The sequence below is a fragment of the Nomascus leucogenys genome, chromosome 6 (assembly GCF_006542625.1).
Source record: "Nomascus leucogenys isolate Asia chromosome 6, Asia_NLE_v1, whole genome shotgun sequence".
Classification (NCBI taxonomy): Eukaryota; Metazoa; Chordata; class Mammalia; order Primates; family Hylobatidae; genus Nomascus; species Nomascus leucogenys.
Genome location: NC_044386.1, coordinates 68,216,410 through 68,239,548, shown reverse-complemented (window position 1 = coordinate 68,239,548; position 23,139 = coordinate 68,216,410). Strand labels below are relative to the sequence as shown.

The following is a 23,139-nucleotide window of genomic DNA, read 5'->3' as shown; positions in this document are numbered from 1 at the left end:
GCCGAGGTGGGCAGATCACGAGGTCAGGAGTTCAAGACAAGCCTGGCCAACGTGGTGAAATCCCATCCCTACTAAAAATACAAAAACTAGCCAGACGCACACCTGTAATCCCAGCTAGTTGGGAGGCTGAGGAAGGAGAATTCCTTGAACCTGGGAGGCGGAGGTTGCAGTGAGCCAAGATCGTGCCACTGTACTCTAACCTGGGAAACAAGAACGAGACTCCGTCTCAAAAAAAAAAAAAAAAAAGAAATAAAACAAAACATACGCTTTCAATATTCAGTACTCTGCTTTATCAATTTGATATAATACTTGTAATCCAATTACAACCCGAAAAGGTTGTCTTTTTCTAATGTCCCAACCAATAATGCCATGAGGCAGAATGTTGAGTTATGTTAACAAATATATCCAATGAATTACTCTCTAAAATTTAATATCTATTTATTTCAAAAATAGTTTTCTCTTTTACATTTATCAGTGGTGGTTACTTTTAATCATGGTGTTATTCTGCTATTTCTACACATCTTTGGAATTATTTCAGAAGGCTGTGCATAGCCAAAGGCCACAGACTGCCACCCTTGCTTTTTATCTTGTACTCTGAATCCAAAAATAGAGACAAGTGAAAAGCAATCCAGTGGACGGTGTTATCCTCAAAGCATAATTCAAACTTAATCTGGGGAAAAATGCACAGGCATAGAGCTGGCTTGGGATTTTAAAACATCAGATTTTGGCCATGGTTCTGGCCTTTGAATCACATTCCCCTTTAAAAAGCAAAACAAATGAGAAAAAATACTCATTTATTTTATACAGAAACTGACCTTAAAATACAAATTGTTCATTAGTAGAACATTTATTTCGTATTTCACATGCCAATGAGCTATTCTTAATTTGAGATAATTGGAAAAGGCACTCTTTAAAATTCTCTTTATGCTTTACACAAAAAGCAAGCAGGCACAATGGGATCTCAATCATTGTTAAATTTTAAGAGCTTTGTGTGTTGTTTTTTGAAAAAAAAATACAAATATTGTTTCTGAATCCATGGACTAAAAATCATATTACCAGGACTTCTAATTCACTTTCTCTTTGTATGAACTTTTAACAATAAAAAGATGGTCGACCTAATCAAATTTAGAGGAGAAAGGTCACATGAGAAAGAAATAAAACACTGTAATAATCATTTAAGTATTAAGATTACCACTGTTCTATAACAAAACATACACCCATATACCACATAAACACACATTCTTCTTTCCCGTGTTGCTCATTTAAAATTCCATCCTATCTTTCACATCCATTCACTAATAAATGGGAGGGAAAAAACTGTAGCCACTACTTCCACTTCTTTATCACCTACTCATCTCAGCCTCTTATAATCTACTCATAGATGTCGTTCTACCGAAGTAACTCCCTCAAAGAGGGTTAGAAGCAACAGTATTTTCCTGTTCTTTATGGCATAATTCATCCCCATCATCCAGACTCCCATCGGCTCCTCCAGATCCACTCCCCATTTTTCTCAACCTGCTCTTGGCCCTGGAAGGCTGACCCCGTAGACCACAGCCCCTGGCTTGGCTCCTTTACACTCTGCTTTCTGGTTGGTTCAGTTAGAGGAGGTTTACAGGAAGTGGTCCAGAGGAGGGTGAGGCCAGGATATTTATCCCCACAGCTTCCTCTCCGCTGGGTGTCTCTACCACAAACCACTGTTCCTGACAGAGGGTCCCCTCCATTAATCTCCCCTCTCTGGGCTCCAGTGACCACACCTTCCCTTGTGCTTTCAGCCTTGCAGCTATCTCTTTCCATTCAGGACTCTGAGTAATCCAGGGGCCTCTCTGAATTGCTTTCTTCCATTGGTTTCTGGATTATGCTCTATCCTCATCCTATCCCTACCTCCTGGACTAGTGCTTTTTGGGCACGGCTTTTACAGCTCTCTAACAACCTACATTTCCCCTTGTTACAATGATGTATTCTCAATGCTAAAATTCTTGCCTCAAAGAACATGGGGAAAACATAGAAAAGTGTGATTTAGCTATAATTGTACTCCCTGACCCCCACCCCACACACAAGCACTCTAGGTGGTGAATTTGTTATTTTCTTAAAAAATAAAAGTAGTTAAATCACTCTTGAAGAATCATAAAAGTAACATATTCACTACAACCAGAGAAACAATATAAAAATATGTAAAGAGAAATAAAATTAATGCCTTTCTCCAATGCTTCCGCATCTTTCTCCTTCACTTTATTCCCCACCTCCACTGCCTTGACCCTCAATGAGGAATGTTAACAGCCTGGCCAGTGTTCTTCCACGCCCGTCTCCACGATATTCAAAACTGTGCCAAACATATATATTTATATATCGGGAGGGGTGATAGTTGTTTTACAAAAACTGAGAGCATTTTATATATTATTTTATAACTCAAATAGATACAAATCTAGATCACTACTCTGAACAGCCTCATAATATTACAGAGCATAAATGTACAATCATTTATTTAACCATTTCTCTAATGATGGACATTCAATTTTTTTCTAGCTATTTTTTGCCACTACAGACAATGCTGCAATAAACATCCTTATGCCTAATTTCTTACTGGTACATATATTTATGTAAGCTAAATTCCTACAAGTGGGATTGCCAGGTCATAGTTAAACAGAGTTTTAATTGGGATCCTATTACTTTCTCAAAAGTGCATAGCAACATACTTTATGTCAACTTAATTCCTGTATTTGTTTTATATGGGTAGAATATGGCTGATGCAATTTTCGAGTCCTATTTTCCCTCTGAATTAATTTTAGATATTTTTCTATTTACTACATATTTTCTGTAGTAATCTTAAATGGCTGCATATATCTATTAATGTTGTGACACTTCTTTACGATTTTATTGGAATTGCATCAAACCTTAATATTAATATGGGAAGAGTTTATATTTACTTCCCGTAATGTATATCCACAGAGAAAATCAAAGCTTTGACAGTAGCATTAGGGGTTTACACATGTAAATAAAATTTATTTCATGTATGCCTCTTAACTCTTAATAAGTTGACATTAATTACATATTTTCATGGGCATAAGAATTGATCAAGAGATTCTCAGTTCTCAATATCAGGAAGAACTATGCCTGGAGCATATGCTTCCATCACCACATCAGTGACTTCAATCAAAGGAAAACAACCACAGGATTACTCAAGAGCACACTAAAGATTGGGCGTTTCCCAAGTATGGTGAGCCAAGCTCCCCGTGATTCTTCTGGCACTAAAAGGGTTTACTTTGAATCAAAGGTAAACGAAAGCAAGCAAAACAGAAAGGAATCCTAGCACCAAGCCCCAAGGACACTGCTTTGCAGGCTAGCACAACTAGAGTTCCTCAAGGTTTGGGGGAAGACCATACTCCACAAAGGCTTGAGAACATTCCACATCAGTCTCCCTCCCCCAAATAAAATACTATAAAACCAATCTCCAGGTTGGCGGTGGGAGGAGGCAGGAGAAGAAAAACCTGACTACCAGTTCTTGTTAGTATATTCTCTATTTTGTCACCACTATGTAAGAGATTCCCGTGCATCATCCTTGAAATGAGAAGTTAAGAAATTACAAAGCCAACAGAAGGTGCATCACTGGCCTCTGTGATATCCTTATGCTACATCCTGCATGAATGGTAATGTCAGCTTTAACTGCTTAGTCTTGTACCAAGGGTAAGTGGGTTTCACTGGTTCCTGGGAATTACTACTTGCCTCTAACATTGAAGAGTCTTCCAACTGGAAACAGATCTGATTACTTTTGCCAGACTAAATCTCTTTCTTAAGCAGTTAATGAGAGCTTTCAATAATCTTAATGACATCACTTCAATAAAAATACCTAGATGTTATTTCCACAGGAAATAAATGTCCACAGACCATAAACTTAATCTGGTTAATAGCTAACCTGGGAGAAAGGTGGGAGTTGGGTTCAGATAAAGGGACACTGTACTGTGATGGTAAATGAATTATTCACTCCTCTTTCTGAACTGCTGGCAACTGTCTGAGACCTCTTCTGGGTTTAGGTGGGAAGAGAAATGAAGTGAAAGACAAAGGTAGCTGGAAGCAGGAAACTTCTCCCTGTATGGGCTTCCCAGCTGCAGGGAGTCACTGAAGGGTTCAGAATATAAAGAGGACTCATGGCGACAGGAAAGGGAAAATCAAGAGAGAAAAGGGAACTAGACAGAGGATACAAATCGAAGGTACTATCTGGGGAACTCCCTCCCTCATGCCTTTCAAAGTAGGGCCAATAGGAGGTAATGGCTGGAGGCCCTACAGGAAGTCTCCACAGTAGAGAAGTTACCCATATCAGAAAAATAGCTCTTACCCACTTCTACTCTCCTTCCCTTTTCCAGCCTCTTCTTTTATAAGGTTAGAAGCACAGGAGATCCTTACAGTTCTTATGACTGGCTCCTGAAAGTGCAGCTGAAGATCCCAATGGAAGGCTGAGGCCAAAGTAAAGGGAATGTTGAGTGATTGCATGGAAAGGCCAAAGGAACATGTGATCATCCATTCAACTTGTCACTCGGTGGGTTCACGGTCAGTCTCCAACAGAAACTGAATGTGCTCTGTGTGCCTGCCTTGACCCAGATACACTGGAGCTTTTATGATATTGTTCAAATAGAAAAAGGGCAAAATAATAATCCTACATTGAGGAAAAAGAGGATTTACTAAAGAGCAATGTATTTAATGCACAGTTTCTGCAGTTTTTGGAGTTAAGGCAGCTAAGATATTCTACACTCCTGCCTCCAGAAATCTCTCTCTTAATAATCTCAGAGAGTTTCGTTGTCAAGTGTTTCTAAGTCCTCAGCATCTGACAGGAGAAAGAATTTTCATCACTAGGGTTCTGTGATACATGATATAAAATCTACGATTCTGCGACTTTCCTGGTGAAGCATATTGGTTATGAAAGTAGCAAATCTTATCAAAACAAGATTTATTGCAAAAAACAAGATGAAAAGCATTTACCACATTTTTAAAGCTCTACCCCCTGGATCAATGATCTGAGAGATTTATAAAATTTCACAAGTTCAAAATGACCAAAAAGCTTTGAAGCTCCTCTTCCCTAGATAGATATTTTTTATCTCAAAAATTGCACTTGATGTTTGCTCTAACCTGTAAGAGACTGTCTATCATATTATGAGCTATTCCCTAGACAAAGCATTGCCCACATGCTGTTAGAGGAGCTCTGAAAAGAACACATAACCTGCACAATGGCATATAAAACCCTGAGATTCTGGCCACAATGGCCTAGAAAATGTAATAAATACCAGAGTGGCACTTCTTTTACACAGTATTTTTTGGTCGTATTGAATCCACAAAATTATTTTCATGTAACATTTTAAATCACATTAAGTATGTAAGTCAAATGAGCTCTTTAGCACCTTTTACATAAGAAATGATGCTATACCAGTAACAGTAACAACCCATAAGTAAAAGATACCTACAGAATAAAGTCAATTTGTGCTTATTTGGGAAATTTAAAAACTGTAAAAAAAAGAAAACTTTGAACCAAGTTTCTTCAAATTAGACTGAATTCATTCCTCTTCTGTTAAAAAACAAAAGTTTTTGTCATAAAATAATAGCACTTATCGAGATGATTACTAAAAACAAACAAAAACCTCTAACTACAGACATAAGTGAAGACACAGCATACTTTTGCACTTCTGCTTAGAGAATCCCTAGAATGACTCCAGCAGCATGAACGGCAGAATTTAGGTCAAGAGGCCAATTACCCAGTGTTACCATCAAAGGCAGGGACAAGTTACTACTTCTCTCTGCCTGTTCCTGTTTTCCTTTGAGAGTCACTGTTACACAACCACAGAAGTAGCTTTAGAGGATGCCAAAAAAAAAAAAAAAAAAAAAGAAAGAAAGAAAGAAATAAAAGACATTTACAAAGTATTGCTTCTGGAAGCAACTGTACCTCTGAACCACTAGGTCAAAACCATCCTCATCATCTCCACACACCCCTGTTCCACTCCCGGTTTTCTTACTACAAAGTGAACTAATAGGCTTAGGAATTTTGGTCCATTGTTAATTAGTCAGTTTCTAAGTAGCACAGGCAGACTGATAGTTCCCGAATCAGCCAAGAATAGTTTCAAAGCATCTTAAACAGAGACTAACCTGGAGGTGACTGGTGCTGGGGCTCAGCTGTGGTCTTCCCTGGCCCCAAGCTCTTTTCGAAAGGTTCCCCAGGCACCAACCGAGGTTGGCCTGCTCTGAGGAAGGCCGGGCTGGCTCCTTTGGTCTCCGTGACCTTTGCAGAGGATGGTGGCTCCAAGGTGTCAGCAGAGACGCACCCAGAGAAGACACGGCTGTTTCTACCACGAGAGTCATTAAGAGCAGCTTCCCTCTCACCAGGCTGTGCAGGGAGCCGGAGGATCCTGTGATGCTGCTGAGGACTGGGGAGCCTTGGAGACAGAGGCGAGGGAACAGGTGACGTCCGTTTGTGAGTGCTGGACTGCGAGGCTGAATTATTGAACACCTTGCCGAGAGCTGCCGGTGCTGGGGCGGATGGCTTCTTCTTATCACCTCTGGGTTGTGAGAAGTCAGGACCTACTTTGTGGGGCAGATCCAGAAACAAGGACTTGTGGCCACCGAGGGGCAACCCGGCTCTCCTCTTGTTTCTGGTTTCTGGGCGAGTGTGGGGGACACTCGTGTGAACAGGGAAGCCCAGTCTTTTCCCCTCAGGGGCTTCATCTAGCTTCTCGCTCTCTATCACCTTCAGGAGAACCTTGTTCACGGCCCCCTCGGCACTGGCCCACACACTAGAAATGGAGGCTGTTTCCCTGGCTGGCGACTGCGATGACCCATCCCCTTGCCGCTCCTTGCCCTGCCACCTGGAACCGTGAGCCCCAGCCTCAGCTCCCGGGAGGGTGAGCAAGTCAGCTTTGGGTACAAACTCAGCGTGGGCTGCTGGGCAAATGGCAATCGTCTCCTTACCCTTAGAATGCGTTTTAACTACTCTTTGTACCTGGGAGGACAGGTCCTGAACTTTGGCCACCACTTTGGAGACAGGTTTCTGCTTGCAAGTCCGCTTAGCCGGCTTCTCCATCTCATCCTTTTCTGCCTCTGGATGCTTCTCAGGGTCCTGGTGACTTTCAGACAAACCTGTTTGCTGATGTTCCAGCCTGCTCGGTGGCCTCCGAACACCATCCCTTCCTGCCTCTGTGGAGCTGCAGTCAGGGGCCAGCACTTCTCTTCCAAGCCCAGTGTCCTTGAAAGCCGTCTCAAAGCTCCCAAAGCTAAGGTCTGTGTCTGGCGTCTTGGGAATATCTGGGGGGCAGCTCTCTCTCCTCTGCAGGGAGGAGGCAAGTGCCGCATTCGGGAGCAGATTTCCTCTCTCCTCTAGTACCCAAAGGTTAGGTCTTGTTCTAGAAAGAGGAAGGGAGTGGCTGGAACAGATCTGGTCCTTGCCCATCAGAGGAGCTGATTCTCGGCCTCCACGCCCTTTTCTTTTTGTCCTCTTCTGTGGGAGAGCCCCAAAGCTCTCTCTCCTTCCACCAGACCTCCGAGGCTTTTTGTTCCCGTGGGTGCTCCTCTTATTGAGAGGGCCCACGGGGAGCTCTCCCTGCCAGTCACCAGCACTCTGGAAACAGTCATCCTCGGCGGCCAGGCTCACGGACAGCTCTTGCAGCTTCCCCTCCTGGTTCCCCATCGTGATCCCCAGGATTTGGTCTGAGCTCAGGAGATTGGTTAGCAGTCTCTCCCTCTCTGTTGTGAGTTTGTACAACTCAGTTAGAATGTCTTTCGTGGGAGTCTGCTTGAAAAATATGTCGCCTGGATGTTCGTCCGGCTCCTGGCTGAGGCTGATGATGTCTGACTCCTCCCTGACTTGGTAGCAGTTATGAAAACCTTTATTGGATCTGTCTAGAGTTACAGTGCCCTTGTATGAAAATCCTCTGACTTCCCCCTTTGGAAGATAGAAGCTGATATAGCAGAGTTCCGTAATGGGCTTATGCAATTGGAGGGTACAATGAGTGCCTTCCATTATGCCTACCTAATTATTCATGCCTTGGAGATGCCGGTTTGTGGTCAGGCTTCCCAAGCTCCAGTGGTGAGGCATGTGACGGTGGCTATGCAGAGAAAGCAGCTGACAGTCATCTCCAGCAATGAGACCGCCTGTTGGAGGAACAGGGGAAAAAAGCAGCTTGTTTAATAGAGTGCATAAATCACACACCAACATAAAATCAAAGCATAACCATGACTTATCCTTCCTCTCTGGCTGACCTCAACAACTCAAGGAATCAGACAACAGCCAGATTTCAATCTCTTCCTCACTCCCACCCCACTCCTGATCAGTAGAACTTTTGTATAACTGAGAGATGGGAAAGTCCTCTCATTTCACGCCCACAACAAAAGTTCCCTTTCCCTACATGAGGACTCACTGTGCAGACTGGATCAGGTCTCTGAACTTCTCTAGACCTCGGTTTACGTTCATCTGTAAAATAGAGCTATCCTAACTCCCAGAAGTCCTTATCTAGGGGGCTTTGAGATCCTCAGAAAACACAGCCATTTTCACAACTCATATTTGGAATATTACTCTGGCAAAGATAGATCAAGCCTTTTTATCCTCTAAAAACCACCTTCAAGATCTGAGCTCAAATTACTGATTTAACTTAAAACACAATGTGAGGAAAGATCTTAGGCCCCAAATTTGCAGTCAACAGTAAAAATTTCAATGTAAAATTTAAAATTTAAATAACTCAAGTCTTAATCATGTTTTGCTGTTTTCTTTTTTATTTTTTGTTGTTATATTGCCTTTTGTTTTCCTTCCTGTTGTCTATTTGAAGCCAAATGGAATGGCAGAGGAACAGCAAAAAATCTGTAAGGAACTGCTGGCCCTGTACAGATTTTTCAATGACTTCACCACAGAAATGGCTGAAATGTCACATAATTAGTGAAGGGGGCTGCTTCCTTGTGTGATATGAGGGACCTCAGAAATGTCTCTGCGGCTACCATCCCCACACACAAACTCTATATTTCTTTTTTTTTTTTAATTCTATATTTCTAGTTTCTTAAGGTATTGCCCAGTTTTCAAGCCTCCCTTGCTTAAACAAGCACTGCTCACACCCTGGGAATGATAACACAATAACTATTCATTAGCCCTTGATGTCTTTAGTGAATTATTTTCCTCAGGTTTTTTCTAACTGCTTCTAAATAGCAAAAAGCTACATAAAAGTATATTTTGAGTGAAGGAAGAGAGAAAGGAGGAAGAGTCTGGTAAAAGTAACTCCTTGAGGAAGAGAGAGAAAATTAAGAGTGATAAAATGAGGGTTATGAAAATTGCAGATATCTGGTCAAACCAGAATGCCAGGAGACCAGGAGAGGCCTTGCCTCTTTCACAATTGTATATGGGGCTGTTCTCATTCAAGTAGTCTTTTTTTTTTTTTTTTTGAAATGGGTTCTTGCTCTGTCACTTAGGCTGGAGTACAGTGGTGCAAACATGGCTCACTGCGGTCTCAACATCCTAGGCTCAAGTGATCCTCCCACCTCAGCCTCCTGAGTAGGTGGGACTACAGGCACGTGCCACCACCACCCAGCTAGTTTTTTTGTATATTTTTTGTAGAAACAGGCTTTTGCCATGTTTCCCAGGCTGGTCTGGAACTCTTGGACTCAAGCAATCCTCCCACCTCAGCTTCTCAGAGTGCTGGGATTGATTATAGGTGTGAGCCACTGCTCCCGGCTGTATTTTTAAAACTTTTCTAAAATGCTTACTGCTAGCATTTTCTAAAGATGCACATGTGTAGGGATACTTAATAATTATTGGTACAAACTCTCTGCGTATGTCCAAGAACTCACTCAGGAGGTAGTCTCTTATTGTGTAATTTATAATAATCAGTAATAAAAGCAATTGCAAAGCTTTCCATATCCACTGAGCACAATACTGAGCACTAAGCATCAGGAGTTCAATTAATGAATTTTCAGACAAACTGAAGGGAAGCAGCAGATGAGCTATGCTGAGTTTTAGAAAAATAGAATGCTCTCCTCTCTCTTCAAGCATCATTTTCGTCTAGTTCCTCTTATCTCCTCAATTCCCATGGATTAGGAGAAGTGTGTGATGTTGGGGGAGGAGTGTTAAAAATTTTCAGGATTGGCCGGGTACAGTGGCTCACACCTGTAATCCAGCACTTTGGGAGGCCGAGGCAGGCAGATCACCAGGTCAGGAGATCGACACTAGCCTGGCCAACATGGTGAACCCTGTCTCTACTAAAAATACAAAAATTAGCTGCATGTGGTGGCGCATGCCTACTATAATCCTAGCTACTCAGGAGGCTGAGGTATGAGAATCCCTTGAACCCAGGAGGCCAAGGTTGCAGTGAGCCGAGATCGCGCCACTGCACTCCAGCCTGGTGACAGAGTGAGACTCCATCTCAAAAAAAAAAAAAAAAAATCCATAATCTGTTCAAAGTCACAGCACAGTTTATGCTGTAATTTCAAGTAGGAATATGACTGCATATTCTATTCCCTAAGAGAGGGAATTTGTATATACTGAGCACATATACACTTATATTTTCATTTCGTTATCTCATGGAATCAGTACATCTCCATTTTACAGATAAGGAAACTGAAATTCAGAAAGATAAAGGAACTTGTCTAAGGGAATATGGCTCAGAATATGCAAGTTTCAAACCCAGGTCTGTCTCACTACATTGCTTCATAGGTCATGTTGCTCTTCATCTACTGCCTTCTACTAACAAATTGGTTTTCCATCTAATTTGAATAGAGGAGGTTTTTTTGTTTGATTTTGTTTTTTTGTTAACTTGGTGTTACATAATTTCTTTTTTTTTTTTTTTTTTGAGACGGAGTCTCGCTCTGTCACCCAGGTTGGAGTGCAGTGGCGCGATCTCGGCTCACTGCAAGCTCCGCCTCCCGGGTTCACGCCATTCTCCTGCCTCAGCCTCTCCGAGTAGCTGGGACTACAGGCGCCCGCCACCACGCCCGGCTAATTTTTTTGTATTTTTAGTAGAGACGGAGTTTCACCGTGGTCTCGATCTCCTGACCTCGTGATCTGCCCACCTCGGCCTCCCAAAGTGCTGGGATTACAAGCGTGAGCCACCGCGCCCGGCCATAATTTCTTAACAATGTCTCACATCTTGCTACTTTAACACTCACTGGGGCCAGACACAGCAGCTCACCCCTGTAATCCCAGCACCTTGGGAGGCCAAGGAGGGAGGATTGCTTGAGCTCAGGAATTTGAGACCAGCCTGGGGAACACAGTGAAACCTTGTTTCTACAAAAAATAAAGAAAATTAGCTGGGAATGTGGTGCAAGCCTGTACTCCCAGCTGCTAGTGAGGCTGAGGCAAGGGGATCGCCTGGGAGGCTGAAGCTGCAGTGGACTGAGATTGCGCTACTGCACCACTGTACTCCAGCGTGAGTGACACAGCAAGACCCTGTCTTTAAAAAAAAAAAAAAATACCACACTCATTGGAGAGCTTCAGCATGTCTGATCAGGTAAAGTGCTGCTCCCTAAGGTCATCCCTTAAACAATAAAATCTAGAAAAAGGGCACCAGGAGTTCACTACAGCTGGTATAGGCAGTAAAAACTCAATGAAGATTCTAATTTAGAAATAAGAGAAGGACTGATATAAAGGCTATATCCCTTATGAGAATTACAGACATGTGATGCCTGTTTACAAGATCAAGTACTTTTTTCCCCTAGTCTTTATAAGTCTTGGTTATATAAATGGAGAAAATGTAATGGTTAGAATTCTGTATGTTAGTCACAGTTGGGAAACTCAAGTCAAGGTTTAGAAAGTTACAACACTGGATTTTATAGCAATAAAATCACAATGCAAGGCATAAAGCTACTATTATAAAAAAAAAAAAAAGAACTTCACACCATTGCCTCATCCACCCAGAAACTTCCATATAGAATGCTCTTACCACACTTGTGATGCACACGTCTGGAGCCAAAGAGGAGCAGAACAGAGGAAGAAAAAAGAAATGGGAGTTTGTCTCATGATCTTGGGACTACAGTTCCTTTGTTCTGGGCCCTGGGAAGCAGTATGTTGTAAGAAACTTCGTACTGAACGTAGACTAAGGAGCTTCACTATCTCAGGATCCACACGAGCCAATGAAGAATCCTAAGCTACTTATTTACACTTGTTATAAAAAGATTGCTTCAGAAGTAAAATAGAGACTAGACAAGTAGGGGATAAGACTAGTGGTATAAATCACTTAGAAAGATCTTTCAGTATTCCAGAAAGAAGTATTGATAGCCAAAACCAAAGCAGTAGCAATGTGGATGGCGAAGAGATGGTCAATTTAGAAAGATAGATTTCAGGCCAGGCATGGTGCCTCATGACTATAATCCCAGCACTTTGGGAGCCTGAGGTGGTGGGTGGATCACTTGAGTTTGAGACCAGCATGACCAACATGGCAAAACTCCATCTCTACTAGAACTACAGAAAAAAATTAGACAGGCATGGTGGCACATGCCTGTAATCCCAGTTATTCGAGTGGCTAAGGCATGAGAATTGCTTGAACCAAGGAGATCTAGGCTGCAGTGAACCAAGATTGTGTCACTGCACTCCAGCATGGGTGAAAGAGTGAGACTCTGTCTCTAAATAAATAAGCAAAAATTAAATAAAAGATAGAATTGAAAGGGTCTGGTGGTTAATTGGATATGTGTGACAGGAAAGAATTTAGTTTCATGATTTCAGTTGTAGGTGACTGGGGAGATTGTGGTGCCATTCATAAAGATAAATGCACGAAGAGGAATAGGCTTCAGGGGAAGAAGATGAATTCAGTTTTGGAAATATTGAATTTGATGTATCAGGGGAATAATCAAACAAATATGTCCAGAACACTGCTAGATGCAAAGGGATAGAGAACGAGATCTAGGCTAAAGTTAACACATTTGGAAGAAATCATACAGTATGTAAGGTGTTTCAATTCCATGTAAGATAAAGTAAGTGCACTCTATCCTAGCTCTCCCACTGAATGCAACAGAAAAAAACACCAATATAAAATGCATGGATCAGCTATTTGAACACTCTAAAAGTAAATGGTAACAAGCAGGCTGATGAGGAAGACCAGGCTTTGAAGTATCACCCAACTGTAAAGCAGTTAACTTTCTCAACTTTGTCCTTCAGTAGCCCTTAAGCCTGGACTCAAATGTGCCTGAAACGTGGCAGTGAGTATCAGCACAAACAGAGGAAGATATAGGAGAAGTCCTGTAATTCAGAATCAAGAATAGGAAGAAGCTTCCTTGTTGGCACCTAAAACTCTGAGGGAGGAGAACATTTCTCTATGATTAGAGGAACTGTAGTCCCAAGATGTACAGGGGAAAACCCCTATTCCTTATTCCTTTTTCTCTCACTCTGTTCTGCCTCTCGTTGGTTTCAGGTGTGGGCAGAGTTGCAGGAATTTTGCAGCCAAAGAGTTAGAGGGTTAGTAGTCCTAGATTTCTAGTTAGAGGACTGAAATCAGAGCCTCAGAGAACCCAGAAGGATGGGAAAGATTATGGAGAAGGATCTTAGAAAGTGACCCACAAAGTTGTTCATGGATACCTGAATTAACCCCAACCTGTGGATTGTGGATCTGATCTTAAACAGCATACGAAGGGCTCTGAAAAGAAATGAAGACATAAGACAATTTCCCAGGGCCTAGGCTGGCCACTGGGTGGCACGTACATGGGATGGAGCACTGCAAAAGCTTTGAAAATGGAACTGACGTGAAAACCACAACCCACAGAAGGCTCATTGGAACTTGCGGACTGAGCCAAACCAGGTTGACTAGCTGGTTGTTTCAACAAAAAAGCATATTCCCTGAGCAAATGAACTTCAACCTCAACCCTCTAGTGTGTTCCATGTCAGAAGAAGGCTTTAGAGCAGGGCAAACTCTTCTCTGTGACAATCCATTAGAAAGTCAGAATGTAGTATGGAATCATCACACATTATTTTTCATCCAAGAAACCAGAGGAAAAAGAGCTGTTAAGTCCTAAGAGAAAAAAAGCAAAGGACAGGAAATCACTGTGCAGTGGGGTTAAATACACTGGCATTGCAATTCCATGCTGAGTTCACAGGACTATTTCAAACAGCATTGCCTCATTCTACTTGGACTCAAATGCAGCAGGTCTGCAGGAGCCACACACTAAAGTACACATCTTAATTCGGCCTGTGAAGTGACCTGCTCTGGTTATGTTCAAGGTAAAAGCACTTTGCTTCCTGGGGAGTCTTCGTGTCTTCTATTTCCTCTGACAGGTTCCAGGCTGGCATTCTCTCTATGACAACGTTGCAGCAGTGATTTCTCCCTTGATTCTTTTTCCAATAAACAAGTAGATTACCTCACTCTACCCCAAATGTAAATATCTGTTGTGCCTCATCATAATGAGAAATTATGGCCTTTTAGTAGATGCTATCTATTGTTCATAGCATATTTCACCAATGCTTAAAATAAGATTCAAGAATTAGTTGTAGTCATTCTGTCTGCTGACGGCAGACATCCTAATTGATTTTGGCCTTAAAAGGCCAATGCAAAGCTTTCTTTGCCTAGTCATTGGCACAGTCTTTCCCTGTGACTCCATCTGAGCCCAGCACGGCTAAGACAGATTACTTGTATTCCATTTCTAAACTGGAAAATTTTTATTAGTCCAGTCAAATTCACACTCTACCTTTCACACCCTCCTAAGACCAAGAGACTGACTTTTATGAACTCAATCAACAAGTTCCCTTGCACTGTGGCTTCTACTAGATTTAGCCATTGGGAAACAGTAACAGATTGGAGGGCAGACGGAAGAGGGCTCAGGACCTTATCCCCTGACTCCCTCTCTCCTGGGCTATAGTTTGGCAGTAGGCGTGCCCTCTAATGAAGACCATGCTCCTCTGGGGTAGTTCTCCTCCAGCTGCAGCTGCTTTCTCTGAGTACCATTACTGCCCCCTCCCCTTGCTCATTTAGTCCTAGATGGCTTTGAATTCTGCCTCTTCTGTGTGATTTTGGGCAAGTTATTGCCTGCCTTTCTCCTTTCCATCCACCCTGGGATGGAGTACAGCTTTTTCAAAGAGTAGATTTAAAAAAACAAAGGAAGGCTGGGCGCAGTGGCTCATGCCTGTAATCCCAGCACTTTGGGAGGCTGAGGCGGGCGGATCACAAGGTCAGGAGATCAAGACCATCCTGGCTAACACGGTGAAACCCCATCTCTACTAAAAATACAAAATATTAGCCGGGTGTGGTGGCGAGCGCCTGTAGTCCCAGCTACTCAGGAAGCTGAGGCAGGAGAATGGCGTGAACCCAGGAGGCGGAGCTTGCAGTGAGCTGAGATCCCGCCACTGCACTCCAGCCTGAGCAACAGAGAAAGACTGTCTCAAAATACAAACACACAAAAAAGGAAGTTCTGCAATAGGTTAATGGCTCTTCTTTCCACGGAGTTTTTCTTTTCTTTGCTTTCCATTTTGTTTTCTTCTTTTTGAGATAGAGTCTCACTCTGTCACCCAGGCTGCAGTGCAGTGGCGTGATCTCAGCTCACCGCAATCTCCAGCTCCTGGGCCCAGGCAATTCTCCTACCTCAGCTCCTCCAAGTAGCTGGGAAAACAGGTGCATGCCATCATGCCCAGATAACTTTTGTATATTTTGTAGAGACAGGGTTTTGCCATGTTATGCAGCCTGGTCTCAAACTCCTGAGCTCCAGTGATCTGCCCACCTTAGCCTCCCAAAGTGCTGGGATTACAGGGTGAGCCACTGACGGGTTTTTCTTTTTTCTTTTTCTTTTTTTTTTTTTTTTTTTTTGAGACGGAGTCTCGCTCTTTCGCCCAGGCTGGAGTGCAGTGGCGCAATCTCGGCTCACTGCAAGCTCTGCCTCCCGGGTTCACGCCATTCTCCTGCCTCAGCCCCCCCGAGTAGCTGGGACTACAGGCACCCGCCACCACGCCTGGCTAATTTTTTGTATTTTTAGTAGAGACGGGGTTTCACTGTGTTAACCAGGATGGTCTCGATCTCCCGACCTCGTGATCCGCCCGCCTCGGCCTCCCAAAGTGATGGGATTACAGGCGTGAGCCACCGCGCCTGGCCGGGGTTTTTCTTTAAACAACCTACACACTGTAGGAGTAGGAGTGTAGGAATAATAACAAAATTACTATAATACACAGCAGAAAGAGATCTATTCTGTAAGGTATCAAAGAAAAAATAAGAGGGGTTAAAAAAAAAGTAGAGTCCACATCACGTTTGTAGGATCAGAATAACACTTCAGGCAGCAGAAAACATTTTAAAATAGCCCCTCATTAAAGTATGGGCCTTGGACAGGTCTAGAGATTAAGAAAATGAAATTCCAAGAGGAAGAAATGTAATATAAGACTGAGAAAACAACTAACAAGTACAAAGGGAAAAACTCTTTTTAGATTCGTGTCAGGAGAGATAAATAAGAAAGAGTGATAAAAGGTACCAAGTTGTAGAAGGATTTTAATCAGGTTGGTAGGATATTAATGTTATCTTCATAGACAAATGACTCATGAAGCCATGGATGGTTTTGGACCAGGGAAGCAGTATGTTCAACACTACTCTTAAAGATTAAGTCAGCGGTAATGTCAGAACAGATTGGAGTAGAAAGAGAACAGACAGGGAGTCAAGAATGAGGAGCTGGGGACAACATCAAATTCTGCAAAGAGGTCAAGAAAGAAACAAATTAAAATGTTACAGGTCGGGCGTGGTGGCTCACGCCTGTAATCCCAGCACTTTGGGAGGCCGAGGCAGGAAGATCACCTGAGGTCAGGAGGTCAGGAGATCGAGACCAGCCTGGTCAACATGGTGAAACCCGGTCCCTACTAAAAATACAAAAACTAGCTTGGTGTGGCTAATTAGCTGGCACCTGTAGTACCAGCTACCTAGGAAACTGAGGTGGGAGAATCGCTTGAACCTGGGAGGTGGAGGTTGCAGTGAGCAGAGATCACGCCACTGCACTCCACTCCAGCCTGGGTGACAGAGTGAGACACTGCTTCAAAAAAAAAGATATGTTACAGACAGAGTTTTAGGTAGCAACTTTAGTAGAGTGAGAGAACACCAAACTAACTATATTACAAAGAGCAAGTGAGAACGCTAGTGGTTAAGACAAGAAAAATATGAGTAGTGACCTGTACAGGTATTTGCTATTTTGGTTTCTTGTCTTGTCTTCTTTTTTTTTTTTTGAGACTGAGTTTCGCTCTCATTGCCCAGGCTGGAGCACAATGGCACAATCTCGGCTCACCGCAACCTCCGCCTCCTGGATTCAAGCGATTCTCCTGCCTCAGCCTCCCGAGTAGCTGGGATTACAGGCATGCACCACCACGCCTGGCTAATTTTGTATTTTTAGCAGAGAGGAGGTTTCTCCATGTTCGTCAGGCTGGTCGTGAACTCCTGACCTCAGGTGATCTGCTCATCTCGGCTTCCCAAAGTGCTGGGATTACAGGCGTGAGCTACCATGCCTGGCTTGTTTTGTTTTGTTTTGTTTTTGAGACGGAGTTTCACTCTTGTTGCCAAGGCTGGAGTACAGTGGTGAGATCTTGGCTCACTGCAACCTCCACCTCCTGGGTTCAAGCGATTCTCCTGCCTCAGCCTCCCAAGTAGTTGGGATTACAGGCACCCACCACCATGCTCGACAAATTTTTGTATTTTTGGTAGAGACGGGGTTTCGCCATGTTGGCCAGGCTGGTCTCAAACTCCTGACCTCAGGTGATCCCCCCACCTCAGCCTCCCAAATTGCTGGGATTACAGGCATGAGCCACTGCACCTGGCCTGTTTTTTTTTTGTTGTTGTTGTTTTTTAAGACATGGAAAACAGAAGTATGTTTTCAGGTTGAAAAGAAGGAAGTAGCAAGGAAGGAGATATTGATGATACAGTGAAAGATGGTGTAAAATATGGGACAAAAGCCGAAAAAAGGCACCAGAGGAAGAAGACATGGGCTCAAGGACACATGGAGAGGAATCAACCTTGACAAGAAGGAGGATAGTTTCCTATTCAAAGACTAAGGAAAAAAGTTTATTATGAGATAGCACTGAAATTGAGGGAGTTTACATATTTTCTCAAGGATTTTTGTTTTCTTCAAAAAGTCTGTAAATTTATGATTTTCTTTGCATTCTAACAATGTCACAAGAAGGAAAGCACTAAACTAGAGTTTTGGAAGCAAAATTCCTTCCTGTGAAACTATGATTTGACTGTGAGACCACCAACACAAGCTATGTCTTATTTTAACATACGGGCAAATCTCTACAAAAATATAGAGGACAAATTTTAGCCAATAGAATTATTTTAGAGGATGAGTTTCTAGCCAAAGTCACAGCTAGTCACACACAAAAAGGGGCTCCTTTTTGTGTATGTTTTTTCATTGCTGTTCAGTTTTTGACCCACAAACCAACCCACACAGATACCCAGATATGTTAACAAGGTGTGTGCAATGAAGATCCTCTCAAAGACTTCGAGGAATTCTTTCTTTGCCTCTCCCTTACCTTTTCAAAGCTTAATTATATAAAGAGAAATGAGTATTAGCTTTCCACATGATTTCCATGAAAATTAGATATTGAGATCCTCAACACATCACTGGTTTTATGTCACTATCTGGCTAACATCATCATCTATAGGAGATGTATGAGTATGCTGAGGAAATAAGCCCCTTCCCCCGATTTAATTTTTAATTTTTATGGGTACATAGTAGGTATATATACTTATGGGGTACATGAGATATTTTGATACAGGCATATAGTGCATAATAATCACATCAAGGTAAATGGGGTATCCATCACCTCAAACATTTATCATTTCTTTGCATTACAAACATTCCAGTTATACTCTTGTAGTTATTTTTAAATGTACAACAAATTATTGTTGACTGTAATCACCCTGTTGTACAATCAAATACTAGTTCTTATGAATTCTATCTAACTATGTTTTTGTACCCACCGCCTGATTTTAAAAAAGAATCTGTAGATAGGAGATTCCTACTCATTGAACTTTTAAGCCTTTACCAACAATGGTGACAGCACAGCATCTCGCTAAAGGTGGGCTTAGCACATTTTACTTTGTAGTTAGTAAGACAAAGAGAGCTTCCTTTTCAAATATCGGGAGTATCTTTTTTAGATATGTGAACACATTCTGCGGAGTTTGCTTTTATGAGAACTTTACATCAGGAACAATGGTTGCATATGTTACATCAAATTTGCATTTTCTGATTAAGGAAGCTGCTGTTGAACAATGGCTTTCCAATTAGAGAGCACAAGGGGTTTCAGTAGGTCTTTCTTTTCTTTTTTTTTTTTTTTTTTTTTTTTTTTGAGATGGAGTCTTGCTCTGTCGCCCAGGCTGGAGTGCAGTGGCGCCATCTCGGCTCACTGCAAGCTCCACCTCCCGGGTTCACGCCATTCTCCTGCCTCAGCCTCCCGAGTAGCTGGGACTACAGGCGCCCGCCACCACGCCAGGCTAATTTTTTGTATTTTTAGTAGAGACGGGGTTTCACCGTGTTAGCCAGGATGGTCTCGATCTCCTGACCTCGTGATCTGCCCGCCTTGGCCTCCCAAAGTGCTGGGATTACAGGTGTGAGCCACTGCGCCTGGCCAGTTTTTCTTTTTAACAGGCAACTGCAAACAGATGATTGTAACCCCATTTTATAGAGGGTTGAGGATGCAGGCAGGGTGCTTTGATGGTACTCTCGTTTTTAAAGGTCTGTCACACAGTACAGCTCTCAAGGAGGAAGGTGGGGACCAAGGGGGCTCTCCAAGACACAGCTGATCTGCCATCTCTCCCGCTTCCCTGATAGCCACATCTGCTGACAGAAAACCTATTTTTTGGTTGTTGTTGTTAAAATGTCTGTTCATTTATAAACCTAGTAACATAGAAGGAAAACCTATTTTAATTATCTACATTATGTACGTTTCGATTTTATAAAATACTAGAAATCTTTTTATAAATCACAGTAATATGATGTCTGTTTAAAACATCCATAAAAGAAGTTCTTTGGTTTGAACTTCCATTTGAGCCAAACCACCACCATGTTAGGCAGACGTAGCAGATGCTGTTATTGTCACTGTACACCCAAGGAGGCTAAAGGAGACAAGAAATTTCAAAGCGACTTGCCCCTGGTCAGACAACTAGTAAGCAATGGAACTGGACTCAAATCCAGGTTTCTGGACTCTCCGTATGCTGCTGTTTCCACTACCCTAGTACCACTGGCACTCACTTTTTCTTTTTTTTTTTTTAAAGAAAGAAGACCAATGAAACAAAGTGCCATTTTTAAAAAGCCCCAAGTTTAAAAAGGTATTGCTGGATAGGATTTTAAAAATGTATTGCTGGATAGAACTTAAAATACAATATAGTACTACATGCAGTGAAGCAAGTGGACTCAAAGGCACTTTGTAAAGATTTCTCATTTAAATATAACTTTATTAAACCTTGAAGTAGATACCTTTTAAGAAAAAATTCATATCCCATCAAATACTCAGAATCCTACAAGAGATTATATAGGCAACAGTTTCACAGGTGTGTTTGCTTCCTTTTTGCTTTGTTGCTGTTGTTCAGGGAGAGATACTGGTATTAGAGTTTTACAAACTCTTTTGTTTACCATGAGGATCAAGGAAGGCCCTCTTCATCTTAATCCAGCGTTATTTCATGAAATCCATCCTAAGAGTTAGTTATTTTGAAATGCATTTCGTAAAATACCAGCGACCATATATATAGACTGCTTCAACAGAAGGATCTACCCAGGGTAGAAAGGGCTGGGTAACCCAGCAAGGGAAGCATTGGGCCATGAGTTGGAGGCATGCATCCCAATCCAACAAGGGCAACTGGACTCACCACTGCTGTGTGCCAAGCTCATGTTTTTCTTAGTAAACTAATCAAGGGGCAGGAAGATAGCAATTTGTGGACAAGCAGTAAAAATCTAGTAAAAATTAAATATTTAGGTGAGGTAATGAAATGAGCAGATTCATACTTGGTTAAGAAGGAGAAAGAAAGAGGAGAGAAGAGAGATGACATTAGCCAATGATATGGTTTGGCTGTGTCCCCACCCAAATTTCACCTTGAATTGTAGTAATCCCCACATGTCATGGGCAGGCCAGGTGGGGATAACTGAATCATGGTGGCAGTTTTCCCAATACTGTTCTCATGGTAATGAATAAGTCTCATGAGATCTGATGGTTTTATAAATGGGAGTTCCCCTGTACAAGCTCTGTTGCCTGCTACCATGTAAGATGTGCCTTTGCTTCTCCTTTGCCTTCACCATGATTGTGAAGCCTCCCCAGCCATGTAGAACTGTGAGTCTATTAAACTTGTTTCCTTTATAAATTACCCAGCCTGGGGTATGTATTTATTAGCAGCATGACAACAGACTAATACAGCCAACATTTCATGAGGTCTTAACCAGTGCTAGGCCTTTGGCTAAATGTACACCATGCCTCATTCATTTACAGTTGACCTTTGACCAAAGCAGGGGTTGGGGTGCTGACCCACTGCCTGCACAGTCAAAAATGTATGTATAACTTTTGGTTCCCCAAAAGCTTTACTGTTAATAGCCTACTGTTGACCATAAGTCTTATTGATAACATAAACAGTTGATTAACACATATTTGTATGTTACGTGTATTAGATGCTGTATTCTTATAATAAAGTAAGCTAGAGAAAAGAAGACGTCATTAAGAAAATCACAAGGAAGGGAAAACATATTTATTCTTTACTAAGTGGAAGTGGACAATCCTAAAGGTCTTTATCCTCATTGTCTTCACACTGAGCAGGCTGAGGAGGAGAAGGAAAAGGAGGGGTCTTGCTGTCTCAGGGACAACAGAGGCAGAAGAGGTGAAGGAGAAGGGAGGGAGGAGAGACAGGCACACTTGGTATAAATTTTATTGAAAAAAATTCATGTAAAAATGGATCCACTAACATCAAACCCATGTTATTCATGGGCCAACTGTAATTCTCATAGTCCTATGAGTGGGTACTAATAATTCTCCCATTTTACCCATGAGAATCATGTAAGCTTAGGGAGGTTAAGTAACTTGTCCGAAGTCACAGAGTTATTCAGTCACAGAACTGGAACTTAAATCCAGAACTATTTTAAAAGTCTCTCTGGGTAAAAGTGACAAAATACTGCATTTCTTAAAAGTTCAGGGAGAAATAATGAACCTGTTATGGGAGGCCATCAGGGGGCCTCTAATATAAGGATTATTTTGCTTCTCTTCAGAAAAATATGGTTAACAGATTGTGTTTATTAAGCAATTAACACTATGATCTATGTGCCCCTTGATCAGAATATAAATTAATCAATCTAGAAGCAAGGACAAAAAACACATAATGTTTGCAAAAATTACTGTTAGGAATCCTCTTTGTCCTGAAAGTATGTTAGTGCTCATGGTTTAAGGTTTCTGTCAGAGCCTAGAGAAGAACTTGTCCCACAATACCCCAGAGAGAGTGACAAAGGTTAAAACTGGACATCACCATTAAGTTTGCCTCAAGTCAAGTAAAATAATTGTGACTGAATTTCAGTTTCTGCCACAGGGGATATAATAAAAAGGGCCAAAGTGTCAAAGTTTGACATGGTCCTCTTTGTGATTAGGAGGTTGGCTGTGGCTGTGGACAGTTGGTATCTGCTCAAGCATTTAAACCAACCCCAACTTTGGCACAAGGCTGCAGGTTCTAAAGGTAATATCTAAACCAGATCTAACTAGCCCCTATCCCTTGATATTGGAATTTAAAATAATTAAAGTCTCAGTCACAAGTGCTAAGACGAGACCCTCTAGGTCACAGCAGCCACAGTCTGACTCAAAGGGCTTAGCAAAAAAAGTGACGCCACCTTGGGATGAACAATACACAGCTTCCTCTTAATAAACTGAACTGCTCTGGGAACTCCCCATTTGATTGCCACTCACAATTTCAATACTTTATACAAAAATCTCATATCCACAATTCCTGCAGTTGGAGATGTCACAATACTTCTTACACCATTTACATACAAGTTTAGAAGCATTTCCAGATGATTCCACAAATTCATTCTCAACAGTCTGTTAATTGAGCTCAATAGAAAGGCAAAAACATAAAAAGGACATTACTTATTAGAATGGATGGCTTGAAAAGAATAAAGGGGAATATAAATATACATTTATGAAACTAATAAAAAAGCCAAAGCTTTGTTGCCCTAGATAACTTGTTATAGCAGCCTCACGCTGCTTCTAGAAATCTACTATGC

The 23,139-nt window shown here is 42.0% G+C and overlaps 1 protein-coding gene across 2 annotated transcripts in view; it reads right to left on the bottom strand.

The window, feature by feature from the left end:
- The window catches only part of FMN1 (formin 1), a 429,632-nt gene that overhangs the window by 381,213 nt on the left and 25,280 nt on the right, over positions 1–23,139 (bottom strand). Inside the window, exons 4-5 of one of the 2 annotated variants that reach the window (XM_030814365.1) lie at positions 6,127–8,124; positions 2,859–4,448 (exon numbers count right to left, since the gene is read on the bottom strand). In XM_030814365.1, the coding sequence (XP_030670225.1) occupies positions 4,327–4,448; positions 6,127–7,993 (1,989 nt within the window). In that variant the 5' untranslated portion in view covers positions 7,994–8,124 and the 3' untranslated portion in view covers positions 2,859–4,326. Of the gene's footprint in view, positions 1–2,858; positions 4,449–6,126; positions 8,125–23,139 lie in introns of those variants that run through there. The other variant, XM_030814363.1, reaches the window with a different exon arrangement.